Below are 16,527 nucleotides of genomic sequence, written 5' to 3' on the forward strand. Positions count from 1 at the left end.
TGAAATCCAGGAAGTGGTAAGTAACCAGAGATGGCCTTGCCTCTATAAAGAAATGCAATAATAAGGAAATAACTGGAAGATGAGGCAAGAAAATGTGGGTTTATATTTGTAAGTACTGGAAACCAATGCAGATGATAGAGAAGAGGAAAAGCATGGTTTGAGCTTGATTTTAGGAAATCTAGCTGTTCTGTGCAAGGGGGTATCTAACTAGGAGACCACTGTACCTATGGGGCTGAGAGACGCTGAGTGCATTTATTAGGGCTGGGGAATTAGAGGGCAGAAAGGGGAAATCAGGAACAGCAGTGTTTGATGCCCCACTTCATATGACATGTTTAAGGTCTCCATTAATCTTTTGCACAAAATCCTTAAGGATAGAATCTCATACAGAGCCTCAGTCACTACAGATAATGTCTGTAGAGTGCTGAGTGTCCCAACAGTTACTTGTTCTAAGTTCTCATCAGCTCAGAAACCTTGAAGAACCCATGCGTTTGCCAATGACCTAAGGGCACAAGTCGGAAGACTGTGGCATTTTCCACCTGTGACTGACCACACGGTTTGACGCAGCAATCCTTTCATCTTCAACGTTCTGAGTTAGATGGTTTCTCGCAAACTCCACTAAATCACTGAGTCCAAGCCACTACTGTCTCCTGCCTGGAATTCTGACAGCCTCACCTGGTCGGCGCTTTACACTCTACAGTTTTCCCCTGCTGGTAGATTTACCTACAGTGACCCTTAAACTCCTAAATCAGGAACTTGCAGTAAAAGCCTCTGTGGACAGTCATCAAGCAAAGTCTCCTCCAGAATAGAATGAGAAAAGCAAGATAGGCTTTAAAATAAACACAACAACAACTATTTAAAGATAATGGAAAGTACGCCAAAGCAGACAGAAGCCATCTTAAAGTTTATTCTTAAAAAACTGAAACTCGGGAAGTTGAAAATTTCAAGTCTATGGTTTTCTGGCCTGAGGGTGCTCCTCAGCCCCAAGGCAAAAGTGCTGGAAATCTGCAACAGAGAACAGAGGTCAGGAATGGGAGAGCAGGGGGAAACGGTAAGGGAGAGTCTTAGCAGCAACAACTGCTAAAGCTGTGAGGACCAAAATCTGCCCAAATCATTTGCTGATGGCTAAAGGACACACGTGGAGAAGAGACCCTTGGGGACCTGGTGAGAGAGATGGCAGAGCCCCGCAAAGAATCTCCCCATTAGTCGCAGAACTGCGCAGGGAAAGATCTGGCCATTGGCTGCTTTTTAATACTAAGTGCACACTCTACACGTGCACACTTTAAGTGGCAAAGTTTGAATCCTCATGGGCTTGAAGTTTCAGAAGACAAAACCAAAGGTAAGCAGAACAGCTGGAAATTAAATGTAGAGAGAAGCCTTAGAAACAAGAAAGCCGAAGAAAGAGGGCTCCTCCAAACTGAATTATAACCTCTCCCCAAATGTTTGGCTGACCACAAAACTTCACAGGTACAGCGAAGACTTGGGGGGGCCAAGCTGAGAAAGCGGTAGCTGGAACTCATAAAGGCGAAGTAGCAATATTGTGCCTGCACGCCATAGCTGAGACAGATTTTGCAGCAATAAGTTCAGACAAGTTAACAACATACAAGAACAATGACAAACATCCAGAAAAATACAACATGATCCAAAGGTACTGCATCATGTTATTGCAATGTCTAGTTTTCCACCAAAAATGACTATGCTTGCAAAGAAAAAAGAAATGTAATCCATGAAACGGGGGAGGGGGGAAGACAATAGAAGTGAATTTCAAATAAACCCTGAAGTTGGACTTACCAGACGAAGACCTCAAAGCAGCAACTATAAATATAAGACATATGTATAAATATAAGACATATGCTTAAAAGATTAAAGGAAATAAGAAAACAATGAATAAACAGGGAAACACAACAGGTAAGTGGAAACTATGGGTAAAGATGGAAATTCTATAGATGAAAAGAACAGTAATTAAAAGCACACACTTTTGAAAGTTCACAATGTAGACTTAACAGAAAAACTGAGATGACAGAAAGGAATATAGTTGGAAGGAGATCATTTAAAAAGTATATAATCCAATGAACGAGAGAAAAAAATATTGAAGAAAAGGAACTGCAGCTGAGTCCTGTCTGTAAACGAGTAGTCCAAGACACATGTGATTCAAGTACCAAAGAGAAAAGAGAGAACAGAGGAGAAAAATATCTAGCAAAGTAATAGCCGAAACCTCCCCAAACTTGGTTAAAAACATTAGCTTACATGAAGCGGATAAAGCTCAAGTAGGATAGAAACAAGGGTGTCAATAAAACCCCTTCAGCTAGCATCATATTTATTAGTGAAAGAATAGATGCTTTCCTTCCCAAATCAGTAATGAGGCAAGAATTTACACTATCAACACATCTAGTCAACATTTTACCAGAGGTTGTTACCCGTGCAATAAGGAAAGACAAAGAAATAAAAGACATACAAATTATAAAGGAAGCAGCAAAACCCTTCACAGATGGTGTAGAAAATCCTAAGGGGTCTACAAAAAAAGCTACCAAAATACTCACTAAAAATGGTAAGGTTGGAGAATACAATATATCACATTCAATTATATTTCTATATACTAGAAATGAAAATATTAAAAATAAAAGTTAGAATTTCATTTACAGTACCATTACAAATATGAATATGCTTAATAAAGCATGTACAAGACTTACACACTAGTGACTGTAAAATATTACTGAATAAAATTAAATATCTAAATAAATGAAGCAATAAACAATGTTCATGGATCAGAAGACTTGCTGTTAAGATGCCAGTTCTCTGCAAATTTATAGATGCAACAAAATCCCCATGAAATTTCCAGCCAGTAATCAAGAAAGTGTAGCCTGGCCGGCATGGTTCAGTGGTTGAGTGTCGACCTTTGGACCAGGAGGTCACAATTTGATTCCTGGTCAGGGCACATGCCCAGGTTGTGGGCTCCCTCCCCAGTGTGGGGTGTGCAGGAGGCAGCCAATCAATGATTCTCTCCCATCATTGATGTTTCTCTCTCTCTCTGTGTCCCTCTTCTTCTCTGAAATCGATATAATTAATTAATTAATTAAAATTAAAAGAAAAACAAAAAAAACTTCTCACCCAGAAGACTGCCTTCCAGTGACCACTACCAATTCTCTCCCGGAACTGGCCGGGGAGGAGCTCTCTGATCCCAGGGCAGGCTCCTGGGATGTAAGTTCACCAGCGTCCAGCACATAGTAGACATTGGTCCAGTGTCGGGCTACTTTCTCTGGTTCTCTTTGAGAAAAAAGATTGAAGAAAATGAACTGCACTTCAGAGTTCTGTCTGTACACAAGGCTTCCAAGTTACTCCTAAAAATCCAGCGCCCACTGACAAGGGGATGAGGAAGGTGAGACATCTGAAGATGTCTTTCACATGGCCTTGTCTCCCAGCAGTAGGTGGGTGGTGCTTGGTAAAAGAGTAAGTTCCAAAAAAGAGAGAGAGAGAGAGAGAGAGAGAATTATAGCGTAGACTGAAATAGAACGGCGTAAGAGGCACGGCTATGCATTTCATGTCTTCTGTCCCCCATCATCAAGAGACCCTAACTGTGGTGAGTTGGTTGTTTTGAATGATACCACTTCAATCTGCTCATTTTAAGAAAACAAGCTTAGAAAAATGCTCTGTTCTCAGATTCAGGGGATGATACTTGCTGCGAGTTAATTTTCTGAAATCTTTGAGAAGCCAAGGGACCCACAGAACCATACCAGGTAAGAACTGCATAAGCCTCATTCCTCCTCCTTTTGAATATCACCTCTGAATCCTTATGCATGTACAAGGTGAAGCACTGCATCTTAATAATAGTTATTAATAACAATAACTATTAACAATAGTTGCTATTATTTTTAAAAGGAGGTTGGCCTGAAGCTGTTAGAGAGTGAGAATGCTGTTGTCCACAGGAAATGCAACACATTCTACATTTCTCTTTTGCTGACAAGCATCCGGGCCCGGGGGGCCGAGTGCTTTTTTGTAAACCAAAAAAATACTGAGCTCATTATGTTGAAGCACAAGTTATCCTTTCGTCAGTCAATCTGTCTGGGTCAACTGTCCTCCCATATTCACTCTGCACATCTAACAGCCCTCTCCAATATTACAGCTGCCGTTCATTTTGTTACCCTAAAGTGATATTCTGAAGTTAGGCCATTCAAGTGCAATCATTAGGCACCAAATGATTGCTTCTGTCTGAGCAATGGAAGGAATCTAAAGTGAGTGCTGGGTGCCTGTAAGCAAGAACAACAGGGCCTATATTGACACTAAGGTGCAGGGCTCACCAAGCACATTTTCTTCCATGTTCCCTGCCTCAGGACTCTACAAGGAGGTAAACATGGGAAGTTTCTATTTAAGGCAAAGGGAAGGGAGGCTCAGTGGGGATGGATCATTATTCAAAGATCTAATTTAGAAAGACAAAAAAAACGTGAATGCAAATCTTCTGCTGCACACTGAGATCACCTCCACCCCATCCTCTTCCTTCACTTCTTCCTTGCGTTCAATAACCAACTTCAAGGTATTCTTTCATGTTAATTGAATGCTTCAGCACTTAATTTTCACACTGTGCCTTAACCCCAAGTGCCTAACGTCCAATACCTTCAGCCCCTCATACTCCATCTCAATGACTGATCTTCACTCCCACCCTCTTCCAACCTCCTTCTTCTTTCCATGGTTATGCCTAGAATGCGTCATCACCAAAGCCCCTCCAACTCTGACATCTTGTATTAAAACATTCCAGTTTCTGTTGTCTATCACAACACCTGCTCCCTATCTCTTCAAGACCTCTAGGCCCATGACAATCCCCTTTCCCTTTATCTACTATCTACTGCCTTCGACCCAAGGATCCATCTCTACATTTACTTTTGGCCAATTCTTTTAGCTCCTTTCCCCATTGTACTTCCATCTCCTTGACAAACCGAAGCCCGGTTTGAACCCACCTCCACCACCCATTCCCTTTTCTCAAAGTTTCAGTTCTTATAGAGAACAATCTCCTAGAGCTGTTAAAAAGTGGTGGCCACCAACATTATCAAAGTCCTCACTGCTTCCTGGTGATCCTCTTACAGTCCCTTAATCAGACCCCTCTATGATTCTGCAGACTAACTATTTCAAAGTTTCTCCACACACTGCCAACCTTATTTGCACTCCCAGTACCCCTTCCTCTGTGATTGACCTCACAACCCACTTCACAAAGAGAACAGAAGCATTGGAAGTCCCTTCAAACCCCGAGTAAAATCAATAGACTTATCTGCACCCACACCTCTCTCCCCCCTTTCTTCTGGTGTCGTTGGAAAGGTGTCCCTCCTTTTACCGCCATCCGTGTTCTCTTATCCTTTCCCTCCCTGCCTCTTGAGAAAGTGCTTCTTCAATAATAACCCTACTCTGCCCCTCAGCATCTCTTCCTCTCTTAATGGTCTCTTCCCTCTTAGAAACCGAAGAAAAGCAACAAAAAGAAACCCTCTTTATTTCAAGTCTCTGCTCCCTTTCATAGCCATGCTTCTTTTTTAAAGAAATGTCTACTCTCTTGCTTCTCACCTACTCTTCAACCCACTGCAATCTGACTTCTGCCCCTAATGTTCCATTTAAACAGCTCTTGCGAGGGTCAAGATTTAAGTATAAAAGATTACTTTCAGTTCTAATCTTATGTGATATATCAGAAACCATGGCTCTGATTACCTACACCTTCCTTCTTAAACATTCATTTATTTGAGCTTCCAGGGCACCCAATGTCCCTGATTTTCCTCCTTTACCGCTGGCCATTCCTCAACGCGGCAGAGCTTGTCTCTGCGCATGCTAAATAGGCTCCTCCATGAGTGAGCACATCCCCAGGGGAGATAGATCTGCAAGTACCACTGCCAACCGGATGGCTCTCAATACCGTCATTTTTCATCCAAGCTCTCTCTTTGGAGGGTCAGAACCATTTATAAAACAACTGCCTAGCAAGTCTTTATTTGGATGTTCCAGGTAGTTTAAACTCAACATTTCCAAAGATGACTCATCTTCAAACATTCACCACCCCCAAAAGTCTCTGTTTGCCTTCCAGGGCTCCTAGCTTGATGGAACGTACCACCACCCACCTGGCTGACCAATGTCCCCCTCTTCTTCCTATGTGACCAAATGCAAGGATTTGTTACTTAAGGTGCAATCTTGCCAAGTCCCCCACTTTCCGAATCTTCCCTCCCTTTCCATCTTCATGCTCAAATACGGAGTCTTCCTTCTCCTTAAAGTATCTCCAGTTATAATTTCATTTATGTAACAATTTTGAAATGATGACATCATAAACATGGGGAACAAATTAGTGGCTGTCAGGGTTGGGTATGGTAGGGGAGAATGGAGGGGTGTCACCATAGAGGGACAGCAGAAAGGAGATCTCTGTGGTGATGGAACCATCTGTATCTTCACTGGGGTGGTGAGTACATGGATCTACATGTGGTAAGTGCCACAGAACCATGCACACACATCGCACCCATGTCAATCTTCTGGTTTTGCTACTGTGCTATAGTTATGTGACCTGTAACCGTTGGGGTAAACTGAGTGAAAGGTAAATAGGACCTCTCTGTACTATGTTTGCAACTTCTTGCCAATCTACAACTATTTCAAAATAAAACATTTAAAAGTATATATTTTTTTATTTTTAGAGAGAGAGAAAAGAAACATCAACGTGAGAGTGAAACATCTATCAGTTGCCTCCTACACGCCCCCTCCTGGGGATAGAATTCACAACCTGGGCATGTGCCCAGACCTGAAATCAAAATGGCAACCCTTAGGTGCATGGGACAATGCCCAACCAACTGAGCCACACTGGCCAGGGCTCAAAATAAAAAATTTTAAAAAAAATCTCAAATCCCCATGGAAGCCACTTTAGTCTAAGACACTCCTCCTCCTCGCCTGGGTCACTGCCGTAGCCTTCTATTTCCTGCCACACACTTTGCACCCTCGCCCAACTTTCCCCCATCAGCCCCCTTCTCTCCTGTGTAGCAGGAGTGATCTTCCCAAGAGGACAACCTGAATCTGCTCTGTCTATGGGCAAAAGCCTTGGGCCCTGGTCCCACATTGTGTGCTGACACCATAGCACATGACAGGGCACAGAGGGCCATTGTAATGCTCAAGGGAAATGAGCTATACTTGACATTTATTGGGCATCCCCAAACCTACTAACTTGAGGTCTTTCACAGTTTCAATATTAAAACACTCTGGAATCTTTCCATGACGGCGTATTTTTCTGAAGCTGGGTTTCAGATAGTTGGTACAATTACCAAGTACTTCAGAAAAATTAACGAGGGACAGGAAATGAGGGTGGCAGTATCCAACTGCACGATTTGAGAAGTAGTAACTGTGGTTATTTGTGGATAAAATAAAAACATTGTTTTTCCTCTAGATTTGCATGTATTACTTGTCAAATAGCCACTAAACTTACTGGGACATAAACACTTCATTAAGTTGTTTGGACCTAACTACTTAATAAGCAGAATTATTAGTATTTCTCTGGCCTAGGGGACCCATAACAAAATCACTGAGACATTAAGAGGGCATCCTGAAATGAGCAAGTGTGGGAGCCACCATCTGAGGATAAAGCTCAAAGTCTTTTATACAACAGACATCGGGCTCCATCCTAGCCTAACTCCCTGACTTCTCTGGCCAGCAGCAATCATTTTCTGAAACACCATCTGAGAACACACACACACACACACACACACACACACACACACACACACCACTACCTTCCTTCACCTAACTCCTAGTATTCAGATCTCAACTTTAAAACAAATCAAACAACCCTAGCTGGTTTGGCTCAGTGGATAGAGTGTCAGCCTGCAGACTGGAGGGTCCTGGGTTTGTTGCCGGTCAAAGGCACATGCCTGGGTTGAGGGCTCGATCCCCAGTAGGGGGCATGTGGGAGGCAGCCAAGCAATGATTCTCTGTCATCACTGATGTTTCTCTCTCTCCCTTTTCCTCTCTGAAATCAATAAAAATATATTTTAAAAAATGAAAAACAAATCATCTTCTTGAAGGCCTTCCTTAATCTTGCAGGGCCCACTCCAGTGCCCTTCTCTGTGCTATGACCAGCCCTCCTCATGCGGGACAGCAATCCACTGCTCATGGCCTCCCCTTCCTGGTTCCTTATGGTCCTCCTCGAGGGCACAGCTCAGTAATGCCTTCATGTCATCAGAGGCTAATGTAGTCCCTGCATGTGGTAGGGACTCAACACATACTTGCTGAATCCATGCACAGACCATCCCCAATCATTTAGCAGTGCCCAGACATCCCTATCCTTTGCATTCACCGCTTCCTTCTCACAAAAACCGCACTCCCCCATCACTGCGCTATAACCCGGGTGTCACGCCACGGTCACAGAGAGGCTGTCGCAAGAGCTCAGGATGAAGGCTGCACCTTGCTGCCTGCTCTGAACAACACGCCTGTGATTTGAGCAGAAGCAGAGCTCCCCCCGCCGCCCACACACCCCATCCTGCAATGCGGGTGATTGCCGTGAAGGTGCCTGGTGAAGAGCCATCCCTGAGGGACAGTGTCTCCTGAGCATTAGACATCAAAGGCACCCTGCCGGGCTCCAGGCAGTGGGAACTGGAGATGAGATGTCGCAGACTGCTCCCCTCACCTGGGCTGATTAATAAATGAGGCGCTTGCAAACCATGGACGTGTGCTGTTTACATGAGTCAACCCAAGCTGCCAGCTTAAGGACACAGTGCCAGTGTGGAGGCCTCTGGATTCCTGCTCCACATGCCCCAGGGCCTCAGAACCCTTCCTTTCTCTGCTCCCCTTTCTCCATCTTCCTCCCAACAAAGTCTAAGAAGGGAGCAACACTGGCTCTACAGGGCACCTAAGCTACAGAGCACACAAACTTCCCGCCTGTTGGAGTCTCCTAAGCATTTGCAGTCTTGTGGCTGAATGTCCAGGGGTTGGTGCTGCAGACAGCAGTCCTCCAGCCCTTTCTCCGTGCCGAATGCCTTCACAGGCTGCCTGCTTAGATCTTCACAACTATCTTGGAATGTCTCCCCATTTTGCAGATGAAGAAACTGAGGCTCAAAAAGTGTAAGCAGCATGCCTAGGATCGCATGAGTGGGAAGTGGCAGAGCCGGGACTCAAACCAAGGTCGGCCTGAGCCTAAAGAACGGCTCTTCATCACTAAGCTACAGCGATTGTTTCAGGGTTCACACAAGCTTAGCTGCTAACTTGCGGCTGTAACTTTCCATCAAGGTCTGCAGGGACAAGTCAGGGGTAGGTAAAGAGTGGAATCCAAGGCCTTCCTCCAAGCCAGTCTGGGAATCCACTGCTAATGAGACCCAGTAATTCTTATGCCCAGAAAGAAGGCCTTGAGAGAGAAAGAAATTGCCTAGAGGCAGGAGCTTGGGCATTCTGGCTCCTTTCATGAGAGATACAAAAGTATCCAGCCGAGGTAGAACGCTACATAAAATAAGGCATCCAGCCACGGGGTGCCCAGGATGGAACTGGGGCAGGTAAGCCCAGATGCGGTGGAGGAAGCGAGCTGCCTGACAGGCAGACCAAGCAGCTCTGCTGGTGGCCCTGAGAGGTACCTGGGAGTTAATGAACTCCATCTTTGCTGTCGCAGCACTCCCTTTCTCTCCCCTAAATCACTGCCATGGGCTTCTAACCCCTCTCTGACTCCCACCCATGCATTCCTCAGGCTGCAGCCAGAGTGGTGTCTCTAAATGCCTGTCAGACCATACCTGTCTCACGTTTCAGACCCTTGGTTGATTTCCTATTGCCCAAGTCAGAGAAGACTCAAGTTCTAACCTGCTTACCCTGGCCCATGGCATACTCTGCTAGCCGAATATGGGACAGTTTTCCTCTGAGCCAAAACATGACCACAGTGGCCAGCATGGCTCAGTGGTTGAGTGTTGACTTATGAATCAGGAGGTCACGGTTCAATTCCTGGTCAGGGCACATGCCCGGGTTGCAGGCTAGATCCCTGATTGGGGGTGGGGGGGCGGTGTAGGAGGCTGCCAATCAATGATTGTCTCTCATCATTGATGTTTCTATCTCTCTCTCCCTTCTTCTCGGAAATCAATTAAAAAAATATTTTTCTTTTTTAAAAAAAGAGAAAAATGTGACCGCAACACAGATACAGTGTTTTTCAAATGGTAAGGCCCAGCCCATTAGTGGAGGCTGAAGTCTATTTGGTTAGTGCACACCTGCATTGTTTAAAATAAATGAATCAGAAAGGAATAGAATAGGTTAGAATGGAATAGAATATGAAATATTGAGATTCATCACAGGTAGTAAGTTATGATTTTTTTCATGAATTTTCATTTCACATATCTCTAGGTATATTGAGTGCCAATGTTAAAATGCATTTTTTTGTTGCATGAGTTAGGGTCAAGAAATGGAAAAGCAAAACAAACAAAAACACTGCTCTAAATAGCTACGTGGTAATGCTCTGACAATGAACCAGTTTGAAGGTTGGTTACAATCAATTTGCCATCCCACATTCTCCTGCCCCCTTGCCTTTGCAGGTGCTGCCCCACCTGCCAGGATTGCTTTTCTCCCTACAGCCTTCCTAGGAAATGGAATCCTCCCTGAAGCCTGGGTTCAACACTCTCTCCTCCAGGATGCCTTCCTAGCTTTGCCTTTCCTCCCAGCAGTCCCTGCCTGCAGATTCCATTGCTGGAGGAAATGCCCTTCCCCCACCCAAACACAGCATCCAGGGCACAGCCCAGCCAGGCAGCTCAGCAGGAGGCACTGTGCTTAGTTGTCTTTCAGGCAGTTTTCCTCAAGGAAACTACCCAGAGTCCCTGGAGGGCAGAGGTCAAGGTTTTCCTCTTCCTTTCCCCGGGAAACAGGGCAGAGTCTGGGTAGTAGGAGTCTGCAGCTCAGCAAACCTTTTTCAAGTGAATGAGGATGTAGTAGGTACTCAGATCCTGGATCCAGTCCCTCTTTTCTTTAACTGAGATTTGCAACATAGTGTCCTAAGCCCCAAAGGTTTGTCTCCATTCTCCTCCTAATTTCCCAGGTCACATGGCGGCCGTATTTGGGGTCAGTCAGTCCATGTGAAGGCGGCGTGCAAGCTGGTCTATTTTCAGACGCTGCTCCTGACTAAAGCTGGACAACCGCAACCCAGCATGTGCTCTGACCAGGACCCGAACCAGTGACCTCTTGGTTAGTGGGTCAACATTCAACCACTGAGCCCCAGAGGCCTGGCCCCAGCTGGTTTTTTAGCATGACTCGGGCAATGCGTATCTGGAACATCCTACGAAGTCTGAACTTATTTCCTATAGAATTTGCAGTCAAAGGGGAAACCCACCAGCCCTCCCGGACCTCTAGAAGGAAGGGCAATGTTTATCTGGGGTGGAAAACCACCTTCCCTTACATGCTCCCTCTCTGCAGCAGGAAGCAGAACTCGACTCCCCTTCCTTGATGCCTGGGCCACCCGGACTGAGGCCACATCTGAAAACATAGGGAACCCCTTCTCCTTCGGTCCGGCAGCCAGACTCGCTGGGAACCCGGCCGTACGCTGGTGCCTGTATTTCAACCCTTCCAACTCAAACTCATGACCAGAATCAAAGACCATTTATTATTCTAATATCCTTCCCACCACCCTGTTTTCCTTTTTGTCCCAAAACATTTGCCCTGGAGAAAGGTTTCTCAGCCTCTACAGGACTGCCACCACGAGCAAGAGTGTTGGCTGCAGGGGGCTGGTGCGCACTGCAGGGTGGCTCGCAGTGTCCCTGGTCCCTGGCCTCAGCCCCCTAGATGCCACAACCCAACTGTCCGCAGACATTTCCAAATACCCCCTTCCCCCCTCAGGAAGAGAAATGACCCCTGATTGACAAGCACTGCCCTAGGTCAGAGGTTCTCCTGTCTGTCCTAGACCCATGACATCCAAACACATGACAAAGGACCCAGGCACTGGTGTTTTCTCAGAGCTTGGCAGGTGATTCTAATGTGGAGCCACTTCTTTGCTTCCCTTACTCCTCAATCCTGGCCTCTGCTGAAGTCCCTATCCCTGCACCACAGCGTGGAACGCCAAACTTAGAAATAAGAGTGCAAAAACTGAGGCAATGAAAGGGGAGAGGAAGAAAAGATAAGGCAATTATGGTGAGAGGAAAACTGAAGCTACCGATTCCGTTCCTTCTCATAAACCAGGAGGTAGATTGAGTCCAAAGTGCTCAACAGAAAAGCTCAACAGGGAGGGTGTTTAATTAATGTTAGTTTCACCTCTGAACAGGGACCATGTTTGTTTCACTCATCATTGTATCTGCCCCAAAACAGCACTGGGCCTGTCGTTGGTGCTTAGTAATTATTTGAGGATTAAATAAAGGAAGGAAGAAATAACTAGATGACCAGGGGCCCGACTTCTGGGGTGAACTCCATCATTTAATTAACCATGTGACCTTGGCGAAAGCTTATACTTGATTTTAGAGCGAGAAAGGAGCTTAGAAATCAGCATGTTGGGGGGTTGCACACTTTGTTTTAGCGGCGGAATCCGAAGGAAAGCATGTGTACAGCTTGCACACAGAAGCAGAAGCAGCAAACCCCTCACAGAGGGGCTTGGGAAGGCCTGGGAACCTGCCTGACTGCCTCCTGCCCTTTGCCTGTCTTCTCACACTACACTGGTTCCTATGACTTTTTAAAAAATGTGTTTATTGATTTCAGAGGAAGGAAGAGGAAGGGAGATCAAACATCAATGATGAGAGAGAATCACTGATCGGCGACCACCCACACGCCTCACACCAGGGATCGAGCCACAACCACAGTCATGTGCCCTGACCAGGAATCGAACCTCCTGGTTCATAGGTTGATGCTCAACCACTGAGCCACGCAGAGCATTGGTGGAAAACACTGACCTACATCACACCTTTCCTTTAATGGGTAAGAACAGGGGGATCCAGGAATGGAGGGAACTTGGTTGATGTCACTAGCCCAGTGTCTGCAGAGTGGGAATGAGTACCCAGAGGTCCTGACCCCCAACCTCATTAGCAACTGCTCACTTCTCAGCATCTCTAAAATTACCGCCAAAATGTTGACAAAATGATTGTAAGAAAAAATGTTTGGAAGAGGAGTGGGTAACAGAAGGGCTGTGTTTGGTCCCCAGTTCCACCTGTCACCAGATAGACCTGCTACAGCAGCAATTTTCCACGGCACCCTGGTGTGCCGCAAGAATTTGTAAAACATGCAATACCTGACTATTTAGTCAGAGGCCCTGGCCACTTTTCCCTTAGATTGTCAAATAAAAAAATGAGAGCATCCAGCACAACAGCTGTCTAATGAGAATGAGTCAAAATCAGACTCTTTTTTTTTTGTCAGATCAGCAAAAAAAAAAAAAAATACACTTTTTGGTGTGCCGCACAATTTTCATAATTAGTTTATGTGTGCCATGGGATGAAAAAGGTTGAAAATCGCTGGGCTAGAGCAATGCATTCTGCTTCCCTAAGTCCTGGGTTTCCTATGTGTAAAATGCCAAGACACTGCTTATCTCACAGAAGATGGTGTGAGAATTGATTGACCTCCCAGTAAAAGGTTGCTGCTATTGAACATTTGGGAGCTGTGGTTCTACTGAGGATGCCGGTTTAAGTCCAGGTTATTTCAACAGCAATCACAAACACAGATTCATCACCTCAATAGGCTGATAGCTCCCTTGTGAGCCTCCATTGTGACCATCACCTGTCAATCATGACCAACTTGTCCCTACTGGCTAGCACAGGGCCAGGCACACCATAGTTGCTAAGAAACATTTGTAAACAATGAATGGATGCCTTCGGTTCTAGCATATTTATTCAAATGGATGAACCTATCCTCAGATTTTGTTTCCAGTTCAGGCCCCAACTTTTCTCAGCTACATAATTTTAGTCAAGTCAATCACCTCCTGATCTTTAAAATGGAAATCTGAGCCCCAGTTATCCCAACTCTAAACTGTCCTCAGGAGGCTCACAAGGAAGAGAAAGGCACAGATAAAATCAAGGCGTCAATATTATCTGACAAATCACAAATAATGGGCTTTTACTACTTCTTCTCTTCCAACATTTCAAGCCAATGTCTTTCCCAATACCAGGGATTTCAGATATTGAAGCATTTGGTTGAGTAATCAATGAACACCCTTATTTAGTTTATGCATATTCACTGAAAGCAATAATTGTATTGTGTCAGAAACTATTTTAAGTATCTAAACTTGAAATTAAGTAGATAACTATTGTTCTGGGGTGATTTAGAAATAGTTTTCCTAAGGAATAGTTTATATTCAATAACTGTATTTTTTTGAATCAGTAATTATTTTTTTGAGGTTCTGATATTCTTTTCTTTTGAAAGAAGATGCACCATGTTTCTCATCCTTGTGTTCTTTTTCTTTTCATGCACATCCATTATTCATTTTCCTTTGTGACCCTGCTTTTCATCATGCCCAGAGTACCTCCCCTCAATAACTCAGATTCTCTACAGCTCCTCAAGGCTCACAGAAAGTTCATCTGTGAACTTGTACGAATGTAACCAAGGCAAGACCCCAGTCATTAATGGGCCAACTTTCAAACTAGAATTTGAATATTCAGCATAAAAGCAGGAGTATTGGCAGCTGGTAGAAATTTCATGAATAACCCATTTTTAGCCCATAATGTCACAAAATGTGCAAAGGAGACATGAGTATTTTCATATCAAGTATATAGAAGATATAAGACCTGAAGCCATGCTTTCCCAGCTGCAGGCCAAGATTACAGCCTTCGCTATGCTTCCTGGCTGTCTTATCCTAACTGGCCCAGAAATATTAGGGATTTGTCCTTCTTCCTTGACCTTTAAGATAAAAATCACACCTCTAGAGACTTTATGCATTCTCTAATTCACTTATGTCCATAACATTTATTATGTGCATATGATACAAGGCAGAACAAAAGTGACTCTGGGCATCTAGAAATGAAATTTTACATCCTATATAATAAAAACCTAATATGCAAATCGACTGAATGGTGGAATGACTAGTCGCTATGACACAAACTGACCACCAGGGGGCAGATGTGCAATGCAGGAGCTGCTCCCTGGTGGTCAGTGTGCTCAGCCAGAAGTCAGGCTCATGGCTGGCTAGCGGCAGTGGCAGGAGCCTCTCCCACCTCAGAGGCAGTGCTAAGAACCCCTAGGACAGTGGTTCTCAACCTGTGGGTCGCGATCCCTTTGGCAGTCGAATGACCCTTTCACAGGGGTTGCCTAAGACCATCCTGCATATCAGATATTTACATTACGATTCATAACAGTAGCAACATTACAGTTATAAAGAAGCAACGACAATAATTTTATGGTTGGGTCACAACATGAGGAACTGTATTTAAAGGGCCAGAAGGTTGAGAACCACTGCCCTAGAGGGATCCGGGCCTAAGCCAGCAGGCAGACATCCCCTGAGGGGTCCCAGACTGTGAGAGGGCGCAGTCCTGGCTAAGGGACCTCCCCCACCCCCCAGTGCACAAATGTAATGCACCAGGCCTCTAATATATATATATATATACCCTGCCCTCAAAGAGTTTCCAGTGAGGTAAGAAAGAAATATGCACTCTACTAGTAATTGCAAATGGTTTAAAACTCAAAAGGTATAAGTGTAGAAAAGTATAGAAATACCAAAAAGAGGGTGATCCAGTTGAATGAGGAGACTCTGAGATGGTTTTAAGCAGAGAAGAATTAGGGGTAAGTCCTTACTGTATGAGTAGGATTCCAAGAGGCCAAGAACCAGTTCAGATCTGCTCAAGAAAAGGTGGTTCACCGAGTGTCCTCTCTTATGTCCAAATGTGTGCATGTGCTTGGGCAGGTTATTGGATGCATTGAAAACATTTGCAAAACAACACTACCAACACCTGATGTGGTTGACTAAAAATATTTGACCATTTTCAATGTGACTTAACACAAGTTATTTCACCTCGATGAAGCTCAGTCACCTCATCTATAAAGTGGAGAAAACAGACAGAACCTATCTCTGATGGTTTATAAGGTTTATACAAGATAGTATATATCATGCCCAGAGCACAGTAAGTATTCAATAAATGTTAATTCTTTGTTACTCTCATTGTCATTACTAATCTCCTGTGCAAAGTGAAAAATAAATAAACAAATAAGTGAAGAAGTGGCTGACAGCCTGCTGAAGGGTTCCTTAGCCCAGACATTCCCGCTTACAGTACAGCCCGTGCCAATGGCTGACCCCAGAAGCTTTCTATGAATGAAAGGAAGACAAGGACCAGCTTAGCCCCGAGCTTACCTGTATATTTTATATCTGGTTGTAAATCCTTGACGGTGTCTTTCCACAAAGGATAGGTAGCTCCTGGAGTGGTGGAAAGGCCCCCTGTCTGAAATGAGCCAATCAAATTCCTTGGAGACATGTTGGTCTGTCCCAGCTGGTTCCTGGTGGGAGGGCTGCACTGAGATACGGCCCCATATAAACAGGAAGTAGAGGAGCTCAACAAACCTCCAGTTCATGCTTTTCTGCCGGCCTTTTTCCTCTCATTCTTGCTCCATTCTGTGGAGTCCTGTGGAGAAAGGAGGAGAGAGGGAGGGAGGAAGGGTGGGAGAGAGAGACAGGGC

At 44.7% G+C, this 16,527-nt stretch overlaps 1 protein-coding gene across 2 annotated transcripts in view; it reads right to left on the reverse strand.

Moving 5' to 3' along the window:
* Positions 1-16,527, reverse strand: part of BRINP1 (bone morphogenetic protein/retinoic acid inducible neural-specific 1) — a 143,123-nt gene that overhangs the window by 83,927 nt on the left and 42,669 nt on the right. For both annotated transcript variants that reach the window (XM_006773978.2, XM_006773979.2), the window contains exon 2: positions 16,205-16,472. In XM_006773978.2, coding sequence (XP_006774041.1) covers positions 16,205-16,422 — 218 coding nt within the window. In that variant the 5' untranslated portion in view covers positions 16,423-16,472. The remainder of the gene's footprint in view (positions 1-16,204; positions 16,473-16,527) is intronic.

This window comes from Myotis davidii, unplaced genomic scaffold, assembly GCF_000327345.1.
Source record: "Myotis davidii unplaced genomic scaffold, ASM32734v1 scaffold964, whole genome shotgun sequence".
In the NCBI taxonomy this organism is placed as follows: domain Eukaryota; kingdom Metazoa; phylum Chordata; class Mammalia; order Chiroptera; family Vespertilionidae; genus Myotis; species Myotis davidii.